The 17,436-nt window shown below is 48.6% G+C and overlaps 1 protein-coding gene across 1 annotated transcript in view; it reads right to left on the bottom strand.

Annotated features, from left to right (window-relative positions):
- The window catches only part of CAMK1 (calcium/calmodulin dependent protein kinase I), a 61,505-nt gene that overhangs the window by 40,750 nt on the left and 3,319 nt on the right, over positions 1-17,436 (bottom strand). The window contains 2 exon segments of the mRNA XM_032212034.1: positions 3,480-3,535; positions 3,537-3,712. Coding sequence (XP_032067925.1) covers positions 3,480-3,535; positions 3,537-3,566 — 86 coding nt within the window. The 5' untranslated portion in view covers positions 3,567-3,712.

The raw sequence follows: 17,436 nt of genomic DNA, 5'->3' as shown, positions 1-17,436 counted from the left end.
CACTGCAGTTCGTGACCAGCCATGAGGGACACGGATCCAGAACACAGGTGGAGGAACTTACAGCTCTCATGGCCTTGTCCACATCCCCGGGGGTAACGTCCTGAAACTCAACCCAGAGCTGTTCTACTTGGTCCCCCTGTGCCTCGGCTGGAACTGCGGGGGTGGAGTCCAAGTCCGACCGAAACCGAGCAATTTTGTCCGCTAAGAATTGGGCATACTCTTCAGCTCTGCCCTGCAAGGGTTCCCCGCCTCCTTTTGTTCAGTAGGGAGGGTTATCCTAAACAGGGCGGCTGGACGGGACTCAGCGGATGCAACCAGGGTGGCTATGTGGGATCTTTTTGCTGCCCTGAGTGCCCTGGTGTATTCCCTGGTGCAGGTGGTTACCATTGCTCGGTTCGATTCGGACTTATCGGACCTCCAACGGTGCTCTAGGCATCTCCTCCGGCGCTTCATCTCCCGGAGTTCCTCGGTGAACCAAGGGGGTCTCCGGGATCCGCTGCCTCGGAGGAGCCGCAGTGGCGCAATCCGGTTGAGGGCCTCCGACGCTGCCGAGCCACGCAGCAGCCAGAGTCTCCACCGGACTGTGGGCGAGAGTGTCAGGAATAACCCCAAGCTCTGTCTGGAACCTTGACGGCTCCATAAGGCGCCTGGGGCGGAACCACCTGGTCGGTTCCTCCTCCCTACAGTGGGGGTTTGGCCTCCGGAAGTCGAGCCTCAGTAGGCAGTGGTCTGACCACGACAGGGGTATGATGTCACTCCCCCTCAGACCAAGTTCACAAATCCACTGCTCCGAGAGAAATACAAGGTCAAGCATGTGTCCCGCTGAATGGGTTGGGCCTCGAATTACTTGGGTCAAGCCCATGGCTGTCATGGAAGCCATGAACTCCTGCGCCCCATCAGAGTTTTCACCGAGCGACGGCAAATTAAAGTCCCCCAGGACCATCAACCTAGGGAACTCAATTGCCAGCTCGGCTACCGACTCGAGGAGCGAGGGGAGGGCTGCTGCAACGCTGTTGGGAGGCAGGTACGTTAGCAGCAGACCCACTTGACCCTTGAGGTCCAACTTTAACAGCAAAGACTCACACCCGACAATCTCCGGGGCAGGGACCCTACGAGGAACTAACGACTCCCGGATGACAGCGACCACACCCCCACCCCTTCCCTGGGCTCTCGGCTGATGCAGCACCTGAAATCCTTCTGGGCATAGCTCTACAAGGGGGACTCCTCCCTCTGGGCCCAGCCAGGTTTCAGTAATACATGCCAGGTCTGCCCTCTCGTCTAAAATTAAGTCCCACGAGAGGAGCTTTATGAACAACAGACCTGGCATTTAGCGACAACAGCCTGAGACCAGGGTCCTGACTACTTACGCCATCTGGTCTTGGAGTGGGACTCCTAGGGCCGGAAGGAGGGATCTCTGCAATGTAGCGAACCCTCCTTCCCCGGTAATGGCCTGCCCTAAAGTCCCCGCCGTATCTGCCCCTCCCTGTTACGACCGCAATACCCGACCCTCTCCCGTGTCTCTGGTTCATGAAATGGGGCAAAATTCCCTTAACAAATGTCTCACTTAGCAACAGAAAATTTTGGACTCAATTGTGGTCGTAAGTCGAGGACTGCCTGTATATGACAGTAGAACTCTAACATATCTGGGGTGCGTTAGTTGGAGAGGTCTATTCTTGGGCAAAGGTGACTAAGTGAGGGCTTAGCCTTATGTTTCGACAACAATTTTATTTCGCCTCCAAACTCCAAAAGGGAGGGTTAGCCAGATTAAAGGAGACAATGGCAGGAAGGCACTATTGCTTGCGTTACATTTGCCAAATTGCTTCAAACCCAGCATCCCAAGGGTATTTTTACCTATTCCCGTGATGGCGAACCTATGGCACTGTTGCCAGCTGCTCTTCTGGTTTCCCAGCTGGTGTTCGCGGGCTCTGGAGTGCTGGAAAAGGGCCTGAAAAAGGGCCCAAAACAGCCAAAGAACAGGCCGTTTTCCAGGCCTTTGGGGGCCGTTTTCAGGCCGTTTTTCTGGGTCATTTTTTTCGGGCTATTTTCAGATCTTTTGGGGGGCCGTTTTGGGGGCAGTTCGACTAGCTCCAAGTGGGAAGAAAGACATTGGAAACACTGAAAAGGCCTGCCCAAAAATGGCCTGAAAAAGGGCTGAAAAACAGCCAAAAATGCCCCCAAAAAGGCATATGTGCACCGGCAAACTAGTCTTTGGGTTTCTGGTACTCTGGCGTGCATGAAGACCAGCTGGCTGCCATGCATTCACGTGCTGGAAACCCCAAAGACCAGCTGGCCGGTGTATGTGCGCACGCATGCATATGCCTGCAAACACATTATGGCAGTGTTTCTCAACCATGGCAACTTGAAGATGTCTGGACTTCAACTCCCAGAATTCCCCAGCTGGCTGGGGAATTCTGGGAGTTGAAGTCTGGACATCTTCAAGTTGCCAAGGTTGAGAAACACTGCATTATGGTTTGGGCACTCTGTGTCGAAAAGGTTCGCCAACACTGATCTAGGGCCTTGTTTAAAAAGGAAGCCACTCTTTCCACACAGCCTCCCCAGCATTACAACTTTCAGCACTTTGCTCCAAAGGTTCTGCATTACCCGCTTGACTTTTTAAAAAGCGGAGTCTTCTCACTTCTATAGATTCTACAGATTCAGTTTTGAATTAACCAATCTGCTTCTAGTTGGATTGGCAAACAAAAAAAAAAAGTTTTCAAATAATGGATCTAAGCCAGCTGACTGAATTCAAGAGAGCAGTCAACAATAGGTTTATTTCCAGCTAACTCTCAGATAGCCCCAGTAAACAAGCTTAAGAGTATTTACTTCTGCTGGGTGTAGTTAAGAGTTCCGCAGAATATAATAACCTGTAAATGACCCTTCAATCTTATGAGAACTTCAAACAAGAAACAAGGGCTTCTGTTTTAGGTGACAACGTGTTGAATAAACAAGCTTGCAGGCTGATCACTGCTGGGATTTGGAATAAGGAATAAGGTAATAAGGAAAGATTTACGAAGATACCTTCCTAATATAAAAGAATTCTATTCCTATCATGGTTTTCTCTAAATTAGTTTAAGGTTGCTGAAATGAAGACGACTCAGGCAGGAAACCCCAAAGGAAATTTTGTTTGGATGAAAGGACTGACGTTCAAATTCTGGCACTCTTGACTGGATCCCATGAAACTCTTTCTTTCTTTCCAATGGCCTCTACCCAGATTGCCCTACAGCAGGGATCGGCAAAGAGCCACAAAGGTCCTAACTGGAAGCCCCCCCCTTCAATTCTGGAGCCGACCGGAAGTCTGGTTCCCCCACCAAAGAGTCTTCTCCTAGTGCGGCATCCTTTTTCCTCTACCTGTCCTAACAGCAAGCTCTATCAATTGGAGCTGACTGGCGACAGGGAGATGCATAAGAGGGATGAATGAGCCACATGCGGCTCCAGAGATGCGGGTTGCTGACCCCTGCCCTTGAGCTGAAAGAACTCACGTGCCCAGCACCTCCCGAAATTCATAGATTTCCCGGATGTCTTCTGCTGGTTTTTTTCCAGCTGAGCTCATCGTCTTCCAGAGGCATGGTTCTTCCTTAGGCTAAGAGCTTGGGTTTGTTCAATTCCCGGCTGGCTCGAAGCAGAGGAAACAGGCGGATTGTAGTAAATTCAAGGTACAGCTAGCCGAGTACAGGCAGATGGCATTAGAACAAAGGCATCGGAAGGCTTCACCCTGAAATTAAGCAGAAGAAAGGAATGGGTGGCAACACGAGGCCGATGAATAAACTGCATATCAGCTCAGTTCTCCGCATACATATGGAGAATTGCATTTGATGAAGTTTGCTATGGCTCCTGAAAGCTTCTACCTTTTAACAGAATTTGGAAAAGGTGTTCCCAGATAATCTGGTTTTTTTTTACTGTAGCTATCATAAACTACATGGCTCTCTTCCTTCACGTGAAGCAAGAATTTCCTCTTCCCTTCAGTCAGTGTTGGGATTCAAAATCGTTACTACCAGTTCTGTGGGCGTGGTTTTGTGGGCGTGTGTGGCTTTGTGAGCATGGCAGGAGAAGGATACTGCAAAATCCCCATTCCTCCCCACCCCATAACCTGCTTTCCAGCTCCGTTCTCCTGTTCAGGCAACAAAAGAAGATCAGCTGAGAGAGAGCAGGGGCGGGCCAGCCTAATTTGCCGGTTCTCCAGACTACTCAAAATTTCGCTACGGTGTCTCCAGAACCTGTCGAAACTGGCTGAATGCCCCTCTGCCTTCAGTGAACAGGTTTTAGAGCTACATCAGCCTTTGTGGTAATTGTCTTGGCTGAGAAGGGTAGGCTCAAAATCAGCACAGCACATAACCTCGGTTTATCGTTTGCCCCATGGCTGAACGTTCCTCAGCTGGAAAGTCCCTCTGAGAGGTTGTAGCCCCAAAGGCCCATCTTACACTTCCACAGCAAAGGCTTCCTTGTGACCTTTCAGAGGTTAAGAGGAACTGTAGCTCCTGGGCCTTCATCCCATCCTTCCTTTCCCCAATTCCTCTTTATCTCTGCACCCTTCAGCATATTGCTCTGACTTTATCCTGTTTGGTAACATTACAGCTGTCTCCATGGAAACAGCTGTAGTGCCTGCAAACACTGAAAATACAGCACCTTCCTGTGCTTTCCACATGGTCTCTTGGGGTCAGTTCTGCTCATATTTTCACACGCGCACACACACACACATGCGCACGCGCGCGCACACACACACTGTTTAAGGACGAGGTGCCATGTTGCCATAAGAAGCCCAGCTAGCATTTCCACAACTATTGGCTAGCTTCTAGCAAAGGCTACCTTAAGGCTATCTTAAGAGTGGGACAGTTTGGTCACCAGAGTTATGCTTTTTGCATTGTCTGAATTTTTGCCTGTGGCTGGGGGAAAAAAACAAGGGTATCATTTAAATATTTTAAACACATTATGCTGTTCACCAGCATTTTAAAAAGTAATGACACAATCGTCATGCCCTTCTCACTCAACCAAGGTCTGACACGTGAGTGCAATTAAAGTTCCTCTGGCTCAAATTCCCACAGTGCAAGTTAGCGAGGTGCATTTTGGCAAAAGACAAACACACGTACACATACTCGCAAGCAGGTAATCAAATAACATTCCTTCAGACTAAAGGAATCAGGATGTCCAGCCGCCTAAAGAAGTCCCTTCCCAGCTCGATCCGAAACAACCTTCTCAACAGCTCGATACAGATCAACCAAAAATGTGATTTTTTAAGGTCTGACACAGAGGTAATATTCAGCAGGTTCTGACCAGTTCTGGAGAATTGGTAGTGGAAATTTTGAGTAGTTCGGAGAACCGGTAAATACCACCTCTGCCTGGCCCCACCCCAAATCTATTCCCTGCCTCCCGAATCCCAGCTGATCAGGAGGAAATGGAGATTTTGCAGTAACCTTCCCTTGGAGTGGGTTGGGAATGGGGATTTTGCACTAACCTTCCCCTGGAGTTGGGAGGGAATGGGGATTTTGCACTAACCTTGCCCTGAAGGGAGTTGGGTGGGAATGGGGATTTTGCCTAACCAGGGAGGAATAGGGATTTTGCAGTATCCTTCCCCTGCCATGCCTACCAAGCCATGCCCCCAAGCCACGCCCACAAAACCTGTAGTAAAAAAATTTGAATCCCACCACTGGTCTGAGAATGTTCCACCATCTAAAAGAAATATTTCTCTGCGGAAAACAAATGTTTTGAGGAAACTGAATCTTCCTCAGTCCCCCTTTTCCAAGTGATGCTAGCTAACAATCCCCATGAAGATCTTGAGGAAAAAGGAAACGAGGGGGACATTTATACATGCATTTTAAAATGGGTCATTTTCCCAACGTGGCTGAACCTGATGATGCTTTTTATGAATAGAAAGTTCATAGGAACATAAGCTTGTTAGAGGGTACCGAATAAAAATGCTGCACCGAAATGATCGCCTATTGTGTGAAGAAAAAGAACTGGAGTTGTTAACCCCCTAGTAAAATGTTAGTCATCAGTTATCTCTAACTTCCCATTTCTTTACCGAGAGACAGTCTCCCTCAAAGCCTCTCTAACACACACATCAGCATCCACAGTCCAAAGCACTAGCTTGTAACACAAGCCAATTTTTAAAGACTGCATACAATAGAAAGCTATTCTGTGTTCCACACTGCTGGTGTTTCACCTGAACGTGAATATTTATTTTGCAGTCATCGTAAAAAACCTCAAACTTGTTCCCCCATCCAGAAGAGAAAACCTTGCAAGAACCAATAGAGCATATTCAATCTAGACATGTAGATGTGAATGTGCCATTCAAAAAGGGAAATAAAAAGAATGTAATAAAGCAGATTTTAAAAAAGCTCCCCACCAGCATTTTCCAAGACAAAAGCACCATAGTGTCTAAGACTCCAGAGTCAACATTATATAATTTGAGACCTCTGCGGCGGAGCTCTCTGGATGTGAATCTCAGATTCTTGATAAGCACCTAATTTTTAATGAAATCCACTTGGATTTGAGCATGTATTGAAGAATTAGGTTTCAGGCATCTCCATGTTATTTTTCAGAGCTGTGTGATACTTCCAGGGTGTGCTTCCACCCCACCTCACCCCCCATTAAATGAAGGCTAATGATTTGAATAGAGGATTTGATCTGTGAGAGGGATGTTTATCTCAGTCTCTTCCTCGCTTGTTCACTAGCTCTCCTTATCTTGGTTTATTCTATACTCTGGCTCCATTCTATCTCAAAAGAATTGGAGAGAAATAGAGGCAAAAAGAACTTGGGGATGACCATTTTCCACCATGCGTCTATTCTCACTTCAGCAGCTAATATATCCTAAGATACTGTATTGATTTAAAAAAAAACACACAGTGAAGGATGGAGCAGGGGTGTGCCCAGAATGAGACAGAATGGAGCCTCCAAGTCAGGAAGGCAGGGAGATCTGACAAGGCATTACAGGTTACACTGGGGTGCACCCCAGTGGTGAAATTCAAATGTTTTTACTACCAGTAAAAATTTTTACTGTGGGCATGGCTTGGTGGGTGTGGCAGGGGAAGGATACTGCAAGATTTCCATTCCCTCTGCCACTCCAGGGGAAGATACTGCAAAACCTCCATTCCCTCCCCACTATGGGGCTAGCCAGAGGTGGTATTTACCAGTTCTCTGAACTACCCAACATTTCCGCTACCGGTTTGCCAGAACTGGTCAGAACCGTCTGAATTTTACCCCTGAGGCACCCTGCCCTGTTCCTCCGTACTAGCTTTCTTCTTTCCTCAAATGGACTGAGGCAGTAGTCCACAATCTTTTGGACACCAGGGACCTGCTCCATGAAGAAGGGTTTTTCCACGGATTGGAGGGGACGTGATTTTGCATGCTGCTTTCATTCCACAGATGAGCCTTTGCTTATTTGCGCAGCCTGGTTTTTGGCATTCTGCAGCCTGGTACTGGTCCACGGATCTGGTGTTGGGGACCCCTGCACTGGAGGATGCTATCCTGCCACCAACATGGAAACAAGTTTGTACTGTCGGTTTCCATCTCTGAAATGGGCCTATCTGTCATCCATCTGAAGCACAAAATCTAGTTGGTCACTGGATTGGCCCTGAATCTATGTTATTCATTTATATTTTGTTTTTATATCTCACATTTTCTCTAGAGGCTCAACACACCTGGGGACTCTCTCTCGATTTTATCTTCACCAAAAATGCTATACCGGTCAGTGGTGGGATTCAAAATTGTTTACTACCGGTCCTGTGGGCGTGGCTTGGTGGGTGTGGCAGGGGAGGGCAAATACAAAATCCCCATTCCCTCCCCACTCCACCAACCTGCTTTTCAGCTCCGTTCTCCTATGCAGGGCAACAAAAGAAGACCCAGCCGATCAGTTGAGACTCAGGAGGCAGCGAATAGTTCAGGGGCAGGGCCAGCCAGAGGTAGTATTTGCCAGTTCTCTGAACTATTCAAAATTCCTGCTACCGTTTCACCAGAACTGGTCAGAAGATTTAGTTTGGAGATTCCCCCCCCCCCCACTTTCATTACCAGGCGAGGCGTTTAGGGGATGTCAGTGTCAGCGTTCTTCTGTTTATACGGACTTCGTGATGGCTCAGGTGTGGGTTGTCAAGTGATCTCCCAACCCTAACCCATCATCACAAGACCTGACCCACCTCCAAGATCTTATAAACATCAGAAAACTGACATCTCCTAAACCCATGATGGCAAACCAATGGCATGTGTGCCACAGGTGGCACGCAGAGCCCTCTCTGCAAGCACACCAGCTGTCACCCCAGCCCAGATCCACAGGGCAGGCCCGGGCACCTCCCGCCGGCCAGCTGATCTTCCAGTCTCTGCCGCACATGCGCGGGTGTTGGGGCACATGCGGGGAGGTTGGCATGCATGGGGGGTGTTCACATTGCATTTTGGGGGCTCACACAGCACCCCCATACCACGTTTTGCTTCCAGGTTGGTGTAGGAGGCCTTTGACACCCAAAACAGGGTGTGGGGGGGCACATGTACCCCCCAGTGCCCCATTTTGGGTCTGGAAAGCCTTCTGCACCAACCTGGAAGCCAAAAATGGGTGAGTGGCATGGGGGTTCATGCACGGGGGAGAATGCAGGGGGTGGGGCATGTGCACAGGGGGGTGTCTCATGCACAGGGGGCGGGGGGCATGGGGGCGGCGTGTGCATTGCACTATGGGTGCAGGCGTGCATGCTTTCAGCACGTGACAACAAAAATGTTAGCCATCACTGTTCTAAATCTTCACCCTCATCCTACAGCCGAGCTACAGATATTCACCACCGTTGCATTCGTAACAATATTTCTGAACTACAGCTTGCAAATTGCTCATCATTGACTCTAGATGAGTGGGGCTTTGGGGAGCTATAGTTTCAGTATCTGGCCCTACCCCCCAAATGGTCTTTATTTCTTCCATCCGGTTTTCAGTAGCTACCAACGAGGATCCAGCAGAAAAATTAGCAGGATACTGTAAACAAAGTTATGGGCTGCTGGTCCGAGACATTCACATATTCCCAAAAGGCCCAGAGGCCTTTAATCATTCTTAGTAATGCAGTAAGGGTAGTTCTACTGGATTTCTTCCTTTATGTTCAGGCTAGCAGCCCTATATGGCTCTCCACATATTGCTTATTTTGCATATACCCAAATGGCATTTAATTACAGCAACATAGCAAGAGTTGTTCTACTGGCTTCCCCCTCCCCCTTATGTTCAGATTAGGCTGCAATATATGGCTCTCCAGATACAGACAGTCCTCGATTTACAACCGCAATTGTAAGCCCAACATTTCTGTTGCTAAGCGAGACCGTTCTTAAGCTGAGTTTGACCCATTTTGACTTTGCTTGCCACAGTTGTTAAGTGAATCACTGCGGTTGTTAAGTTAGTAACACAGTGGCTAAGTGAATCTGGCTTCCCCATTGACTTGGCTTGTCAGAAGGCCGCGGAAGCGGATCGCATCACCCCGGGACAGTGCAACCATCATAAATATGAGTCGGTTGCCAAGCATCCTGAATTGTAACCTCATGACAACAGGGATGCAATGGTTATAAGTCAGTGGTGGGATTCACTTACCTTCCCTACCGGTTTGCAAATGTGAGCGTGCGGACGTGCTCGCTTTGCTCGCACCCGCGGCGTGTGTGCATGCACATCATCTTCTGCGCATGCACAATGCTCAGGGCGTTACGTCGGGTGGGTGGGTGGAGCCTCCCTCAGCCGCTGCTACCATACACGTAGACAATTGCAGAAATTTTTGGGTTTTGCCAATTTCTATCGTCAGTTCACCCCTTCTTTTGCCAAAATTGCGCTTCCCATCACTAATTTGTTGAAGTCCAAAGGTGGGCCTAAACCTAAGCCTAGCAAGCCGCTGGATTGGACCATGGAGTGTCAGGCTGCTTTTGAGAAATTGAAACGGCTCTTTGCAGCGGAACCGGTTCTGAAGCATCCGGACATGGACAAGCCTTTTGTCGTTCAAGCTGATGCCAGCGACGTGGCAGTTGGGGCCGTCTTGCTTCAGACCAACGACCAAGGTAATTTACAACCATGTGCATACACCTCCCGTAAGCTCACGGACACAGAAAGGCGTTGGGCAATCTGGGAGAAAGAAGCATTTGCGGTGCGTTGGGCTTTGGCCACGTGGCGCCACTTTCTTGAGGGCGCTAAGCACCCATTTGAGGTGTGGACTGACCATAAGAACTTAGAGGCTTTGAGGACTCCGAGGCGCCTCTCCCTAAGCAGATGCGCTGGGCTCAGCATTTCAATCGATTCAATTTCACACTCAAGTACATCCCAGGAGGGAAGAATTTCATGGCTGATGCTTTGTCCAGACTCCCTCAGTACGACTGCTCTAAGCTGAGTATTGTTCAACCCGTGGTTCCCGCATCCAGCCTTGCTGCTCCGGTTGTCACTCAGCAGCAGGCGCGCTCGAAAGTAGCTCAAGATTTCCTTTCTGACCTCAAACAGGCCCTTCCCCAGGATGACTGGTTCCAGCAGCATCAAGGTGAATGCACAATGAGGGACGATTTACCGTGGATTGGGGCGAAACTTTACGTCCCTGCATCTCTTCGTCTCATTGTTCTCCAACGGGCTCACGATTCCAAGTTGGCGGGTCACTTTGGATTTGTGAAGACTGCATTTCGTGAAGAGGCAGTTTTGGTGGCCCTCTTTGAAAAAAGACATTGAACTTTATGTTGCCAGTTGTCCGGTCTGTGCAGCCGCTAAACAACCACCAGGGAAACCGCAAGGTCTACTCCAATCTGTAGCCCGCCCTGTCGCCCCTTGGAAGGAAATTTCTATGGACTTTATTGTCGAACTTCCCGAGAGCCAGGGGTACACCGTCATATGGGTGGTTACTGACTTATTTTCCAAACAAGTTCATTTTATTCCGTGCCACAAGATTCCTTCTGCGATGGCACTTGCTAAGCTCTTCATTTCTCACATTTACCGTTTGCATGGGGTGCCTGATCGCATCATTTCCGATAGAGGTGTCCAATTCACTTCTGTTTTCTGGAAGGAATTTCTCCGCCCAGGGCCTAAGCTCCACCCACCACCCTCAGACTAATGGGGCTTGCGAGAGGACTAATTCTGTTCTGGAACAATATTTACGTTGTTTCATCAATTATCAGCAAGATGATTGGGTGGACTTGTTGCCGCAAGCTGAAGTGGCTTATAATTTCTGTCCATAACAGCACTGGATTCACTCCTTTTCGTGTTGTGTCTGGTCAGGACTTTGTTCCTATTCCTGAAGTTCCCCTTGAGCAACCACAAGTTTCTTCTGTCTCTGAGTGGATTGAGCGATTGAGCCATATTTGGCCTTTGGCACTTAGTACTTTGGATGCTGTGCATCGCGCTCATAAAAAACAGGCTGATAAGAAGCGTGCACAACCTTACCAGTACAAAGTGGGTGACCAGGTTTATTTATCCATGAAGTTCCTTCAAACTACACAAAAGTCTAAGAAGTTGGGGCCTAAGTACGTGGGCCCATTTCCCATCATCAAGGTCATCAATCCTGTTTCGGTTCGTTTGCAGCTACCCAAGCATCTCAGCCGTGTTTATCCAGTTTTCCACGTTAACCTCATTAAACCAGTTCGTTTCTCATCTTTACGTCCGCCTGTGGACCCACCACCTGCCCCCCTGTTGATTGATGGTGAACAACATTTTGAGGTTCGAGAAATATTAGACTCTCGACGGCGGTGGAATCAGATACAGTACCTAGTGGCTTGGAAGCATTTTCCTCCATCTCATACCGAGTGGGTGGACAAGTCCCATGTCCGTGCTCCCCGACTTCTTCGACAGTTTTATTCTGCTTATCCTGACAAGCCTTGACTTTCTCTCCCCCCCCTCTTTTTCTCTTCTGTTTTTGTTGTTTGTCTGTTTGTTTGTGTTTTGTCGTTTTCCAGGCCTGAACGCCTTTTTTCCAGAGGACAGCCGGATGTCAGCCTCTGCTTTGCTGTTGCTTCGGCTGCCATGAAACGGGGAGGGAGGGCATGGTATTTGGGAGGGGTTACTAATTGTGCTGGAGGAAGGTTCTGGAGCTCAGCTGCCTGTCGGACTACGCATGCGTAGGAGATTCCCGCCAGGACTAACGGCACCGACATTCCATCTTCGTGATGCCTTTTGAAGTTATCTCACACCTGACACTTGGGAGAATTATGATTGGACTGTAACTGTGATGCCAAGGGGTGAGGAATGGGTTATTCTATATATCAATCGCTTTTGCGCCTAAATAATCAGTCTTCGCTTCGCTATGCCTTTAATCATTTATAATTAGTAAAAGTACACTTGATTTCTACCCACGGAGTCTCGTGGTCTTCTTTCCTAATTATCTAATGGAGAGGTTCTGACACTGACTGGTAAAAGGCTGTGTCAGCCTTCCTGGATACGTGGCTTAGTTTAGAAGAACATCTTATGGCCATGAATGGGGGAGGGGGCTTTTACCGGGTCCACCTGGTACACCAGTTGCACCCCTTCCTGGATCGGGATGCCCTGTGCACAGTCACTAACGCCCTTGTCCTTTCTTGCCTGGACTACTGTAATGCTCTCTACATGGGGCTGCCCTTGAAGAGCACCCGGAGGCTCCAGCTGATCCAGAATGCGGCCGGGCGGGTTGTCATGGGGGTACCTAGGTGCTCCCATGTTACATCCCTTTTAGGCGGCCTGCACTGGTTGCCGGTTGTTTTCCGGGTGCGATTCAAGGTGTTAAAGCGCTCCATGGCTTAAGCCCAGGGTACTTGTGAGACCGTCTACTGCCACCGGTAGCCTCCCACCGTCCAGTACGATCCCACAGAGTTGGCCTCCTCAAGGTGCCGTCGGCCAGGCAGTGTCAGCTGGCAACCCCCAGGGGGAGAGCCTTCTCTGTGGGAGCACCTTCCCTTTGGAATGAACTGCACTCGGAGCTTCATATAATCCCTGACCGCCAGTCCTTCCGGCGCGCCCTAAAAAGTTGCCTTTTTCAGCAAGCCGCCCTGGCCTGAATAGAATAAAATAAATTATTAATTTTAAATTGTTAATTTTAATTTAATCCTAAATTTGATTTGAATTCTCAATTGAAGGTTATTGGATTCCCTATTTAATCTTTTTTAACTTTTGTCATATGTGTTTTTATGTGGTACGCCGCCCTAAATCCTTTGGGAGAAGGACAGCATATAAATCCAATAAAACCAAACCAAACGAAATCATCCATCCGAGGTCGATAAAAGGAGGAACCAGATTGTTGGGGGCAATACATAAACCGCTTAGAAAGGGCTGTAAAGCACAATGAAGCGGTATATAAGTCTAAGTGCTATTGCTGTTGCTATATATAGCAGGGAACAGTTGTTTGGTAAGGTAAGGGTGAGAAGGATAGAATGGGTTAAACAGGCTGCTGGATGTGTGGAGCAGAATCAGCAATGTGTACTGTATATATGCCAGGAAGGAAAGAATCTTCGCCTCAAAAGAGATCTGGGGAGATTACCAGCTGCCAAGAGCCTAGCCCGAACTCTGTATGTTGTTACAGAGGTAGCCATGTATCAATAGCCTCTACTTACTGTTTGCCTGATCAGAGAACATTTAATCTAGGCCTCAGGCAAAATCATGCCGCCATAGTATCCTTTGAAAAGAAAACCAAAGATGCCGAAGATTGAATTATTTTTTAACATGGAGCTACAATTTCGGCTTCTGCTTCGTTACAGCAGTAAGTTAAAAGTGGACCCTCACTGATTATGATCGTCTTCTTCTGACAATAAACCATGGACTCAGGCCAGGGGTGAAATTCATTTTTTTTACTACTGGTTTTGTGGGCGTGGCGCGGTGGGCTTGGCAGGGGAAGGATACTGCAAAATCCCCATTCCTTCCCCACTCCTGGGGGAAGGATATTGCATTCCCTCCCCACTCTGGGGCCAGCCAGAGGTGGTATTTGCCGGTTCTCCGAACTACTCAAAATTTTTGCTACCGGTTCTCCAGAACCTGTCAGAACCTGCTAAATTTCACCCCTGACTCGGACTGCTTAATAAAGGGGGCCCGCAAATGATCCCACCCTCCTCAAAGGGCCAAAATGAAGACATTTTAAAGCATTTTAAATTAGTGGGGAAGGGTGCCCGTTTATTGTTGATACTCAGAACAAATTGTTAATGACAAGAGTAACCTTGTTGTGCACCGGGCAGCCGTAGGTGGTTCTTAGGACTGTTATTGAAAACAAAACAATCTAGAAATTTAGCTATCCCTTTATTATGGCCATCTTATCAGATTTCCTGGTATTTTATGAGCCCAGAAACTATCCATCTGACACCAGATATGACTCGAAGAAGAAGAAGACTGTGAGATAAGATGGTATAAGTAGGCGTGGCAACAGCAGAAGGAGATAGTGGCAAACACAATCACACTCATTAACAGGCAGGCAGCCCCATGCCACACTGAGTCAGCTACTACAGACCAAGCTCAGAGCGAATTATGCAAGCCCTTGCCATCTACAGACACAACTTCCTGCTTAGGTGGTTGCGACATGCTCTACTACACCGAGCTTCCTTTGAAAACCCCTCAAAGCTTGTCAAGAATGCAGTGGCATAGGTAGCGATGGGTACACCAGTGGTAGGTTTCTAATGGTTCGGACTGGTTCAGCCTAACCGATAGTAGTTTGGCGGCTTGGGTCCAGTGACCCAGGCCTGCCACACCCCAAATCAGTCTCCGGGTGCCGCCATAGGTGCCGCCATTTTGTTTTTGGGTTCTGCGCATGCACAGAACTACTGTAATTGTACTGCGCATGCACCCATGCATGAAGCACATGTGCACGGCGGTGCACAGGAAGCACATGCACACGGCATGCACACAAGCGAATCGGCAATAGTGCCAGCCAGAACCCACCCTTAGGGTACACCACCATAGTTCCATGCAATGCCACAAGAGAACAAATCTGTGGTGGCTCCAGGAGGTGGATTACCATGTGTAAAGCTCTTCACGGCACGTGGCCAAGTTGTTGGAGGAGGAGCCACCTATCTCTATTCATCTCCGACCATCCCACAAGATCTGAAAGGGGTTGATATGCTCTGGCGACCTTCTACAAAAGAGTGACATATGAGGGAACCTAGAACAGGGTGATTTCATTGAGGGCCACATCAGGGTTGTGTTTAACCTCGGGGGGGGCATGGCCAGCTTGACGTCACTTGTATCAGGGGGGCTTTGGCGACCTGAGCACTCTGAAAACGGGCTCCCGAGCTCTGTTTTTGGCTGCAACAGCTTCCTGCAACTCTCTGCCAGCTATAATGAGCTCGGGAGGGGCACACATGGCCCTCCTGAGCTCCATTTTCACCAGCAGAGGCACTGTGGGCTGATCCTTTGTTTCCAGGGCAACACCGCGGACCAGATCTAAGCACCCTGTGGGCTGGCTCCGTCCCCCGGGCCTTGAGTTTGACACCCCAGATCTAGAAGATATATGGCTTCTCTGTCTCTGTGGAACAGTATACAGATAGTCCTCGACTTACGACCACCATGGAGCCCAACATTTCTGTTGCTGATTGAGACAGTTGTCAAGGAGTTGGGCCTCATTTTACGATCAGAAGGTCACCAAAGGTGACCGCATGGCACTGCAACCCTCATAAACACAAGTCCATTACCAAGCCTCTTCATTTTGATCATGTGGCCATGGGGAGGCTGCAAAGGCCATAAGCGTGGGAAAGGGCCACTTTTTTCAGTGTCGTTGTAACTTTGAATGGTCACTAAACAAACTGTAAGTCGAAGACTCTCTGTACTCCCTCTCCCCTCCGCCTTGATATCCTAACGACTCAACTCTGCTGCTTTTTCAGAGTGAGTATTAAGAACTGGCTCTTAACCCAGGCATTGGGCCAGGGTGTTATGTGACACCATTCTACAAAAGGTTAAGGGGACGATTGTCCTTAGGCTTGTTATATTGTTTTCTTTCTTTCTTTTTGTGGTCTGGATATTTTCTGGGCTTGGCTTTTTTTTTTTAATCCGATGCTAGCTGCCCAGAGTCACACCTGCAAGTCGGGCAGCCCTACTCATTGATGCCAATTGATCTCTACTGTGTCGGATTTTCCTCGTTACGCTGAGATTGGCACTTCTGGGGGACTTGCAGCCCAACCTACATCCCTGCGTGCCCCCCCATTGGTGTGCAACTCTCCTATGTGTGCCCCCCTGCGCTACCCTGCACATGCACCCTGCCCTCCCTCACTCATTTTTGGCTTCCAGGTTGGTATAGACCTTTCAGACCCAAACAGGACATGGGGAGGGGGATCGTACATCCCACCTCCATGCCCGTTTTTGGGCCTAGAAGGTCTCTTGCACCAACCTGGAGGCCGAAACGAGGCATGGGGGTCTGCGCGAGGCCCCAAAATGCAATGCGAGAGCCCCCCATGCATGCACCCTTCCCCCCGTAAATGCATACATGCGTCCCCTGCATGTGCCCTGCCCCCTGCACATGCGCGGCAAAGACCCGAAGACCAGCTGGCCGGTGGGAGGCACATGTGCATGCCCAGTGCAGCTGGGCTGGGGCGACGGCTGGCGGGCCCACAGAAGGGCTCTATGTACCATTTGTGGCACCCATGGCATAGGTCACCATCACAGGAATATAGGATTGTGGATATCATGTTATGCCACCTTGAATGCTAGGGGGAAAGATGAGATGGCATTCAAACAAATAAATAAATATATATATACACCTGTTGGAGTTGTGAGAGAGGTGGCACCTGTGACTTATACTGCCTGCCAGCCTAGAGGAAGCTGAGAAGGGGAGAGTTCCTGGACTATCTCTGGTGGAAGCCATACGGTAGAACACAATGACCAGAAACTGCTTAGGAGTGTCCGCAGAAGGTGGTTAAAAGAAATGTCTAAATAACAACCTGTGACTGTAGGAGTGCAGGTTCCCTCCCTCCTTTTGTGCCTCAAATGCAAAAGTCCATATAAAAAGAGGTGGGGCTTTAGGTATTGGGCTAGAGCCACCACATTATTATTATTATTTGCAACATTTATATTATTATTATTGAATTGTATCACAGTGGCCAGTTGTTTCGCCGGATTTGGCATTGGTTACTAGTCGGGCCCCACCCAGGGGCCTAGGACGTCGTAACGTATTTTCGTAATATGCGTGCAGATCCAAGCAGTGCGCCTTTTTGCATTTGACTGATGGTGACTTTGTCAATTGTTAACTGTTTTAAATGTAATTCCAGTGCTTTTGGAATACCACCCAGTGTGCCGATTACCACTGGAATTACCACTGCTGGTGTGTGCCATAGTTGTTGAATTTCGATTTTTAAGTCCTGGTATCTTGCGATTTTTTTTCATGTTCCTTCTCGGCAACCCTGTTATCACCTGGTATTGCGATGTCTATGATTGTGACCTTATTTTTCTCAACGAGTGTGATGTCTGGTGTATTATGCGCCAGTATTTTGTCCGTTTGTATATGGAAATCCCACAAGATCTTGACCATCTTATTTCGGTGACTTTTTCAGGCTGATGTTCCCAACAGTTTGTTGCTGTTTAAT

This window comes from Thamnophis elegans, chromosome 2 (genome assembly GCF_009769535.1).
Source record: "Thamnophis elegans isolate rThaEle1 chromosome 2, rThaEle1.pri, whole genome shotgun sequence".
NCBI classification, from domain to species: domain Eukaryota; kingdom Metazoa; phylum Chordata; class Lepidosauria; order Squamata; family Colubridae; genus Thamnophis; species Thamnophis elegans.
The sequence above is the reverse complement of the archived record's forward strand: the minus strand, read 5'-3'. Positions and strand labels throughout refer to the sequence as shown.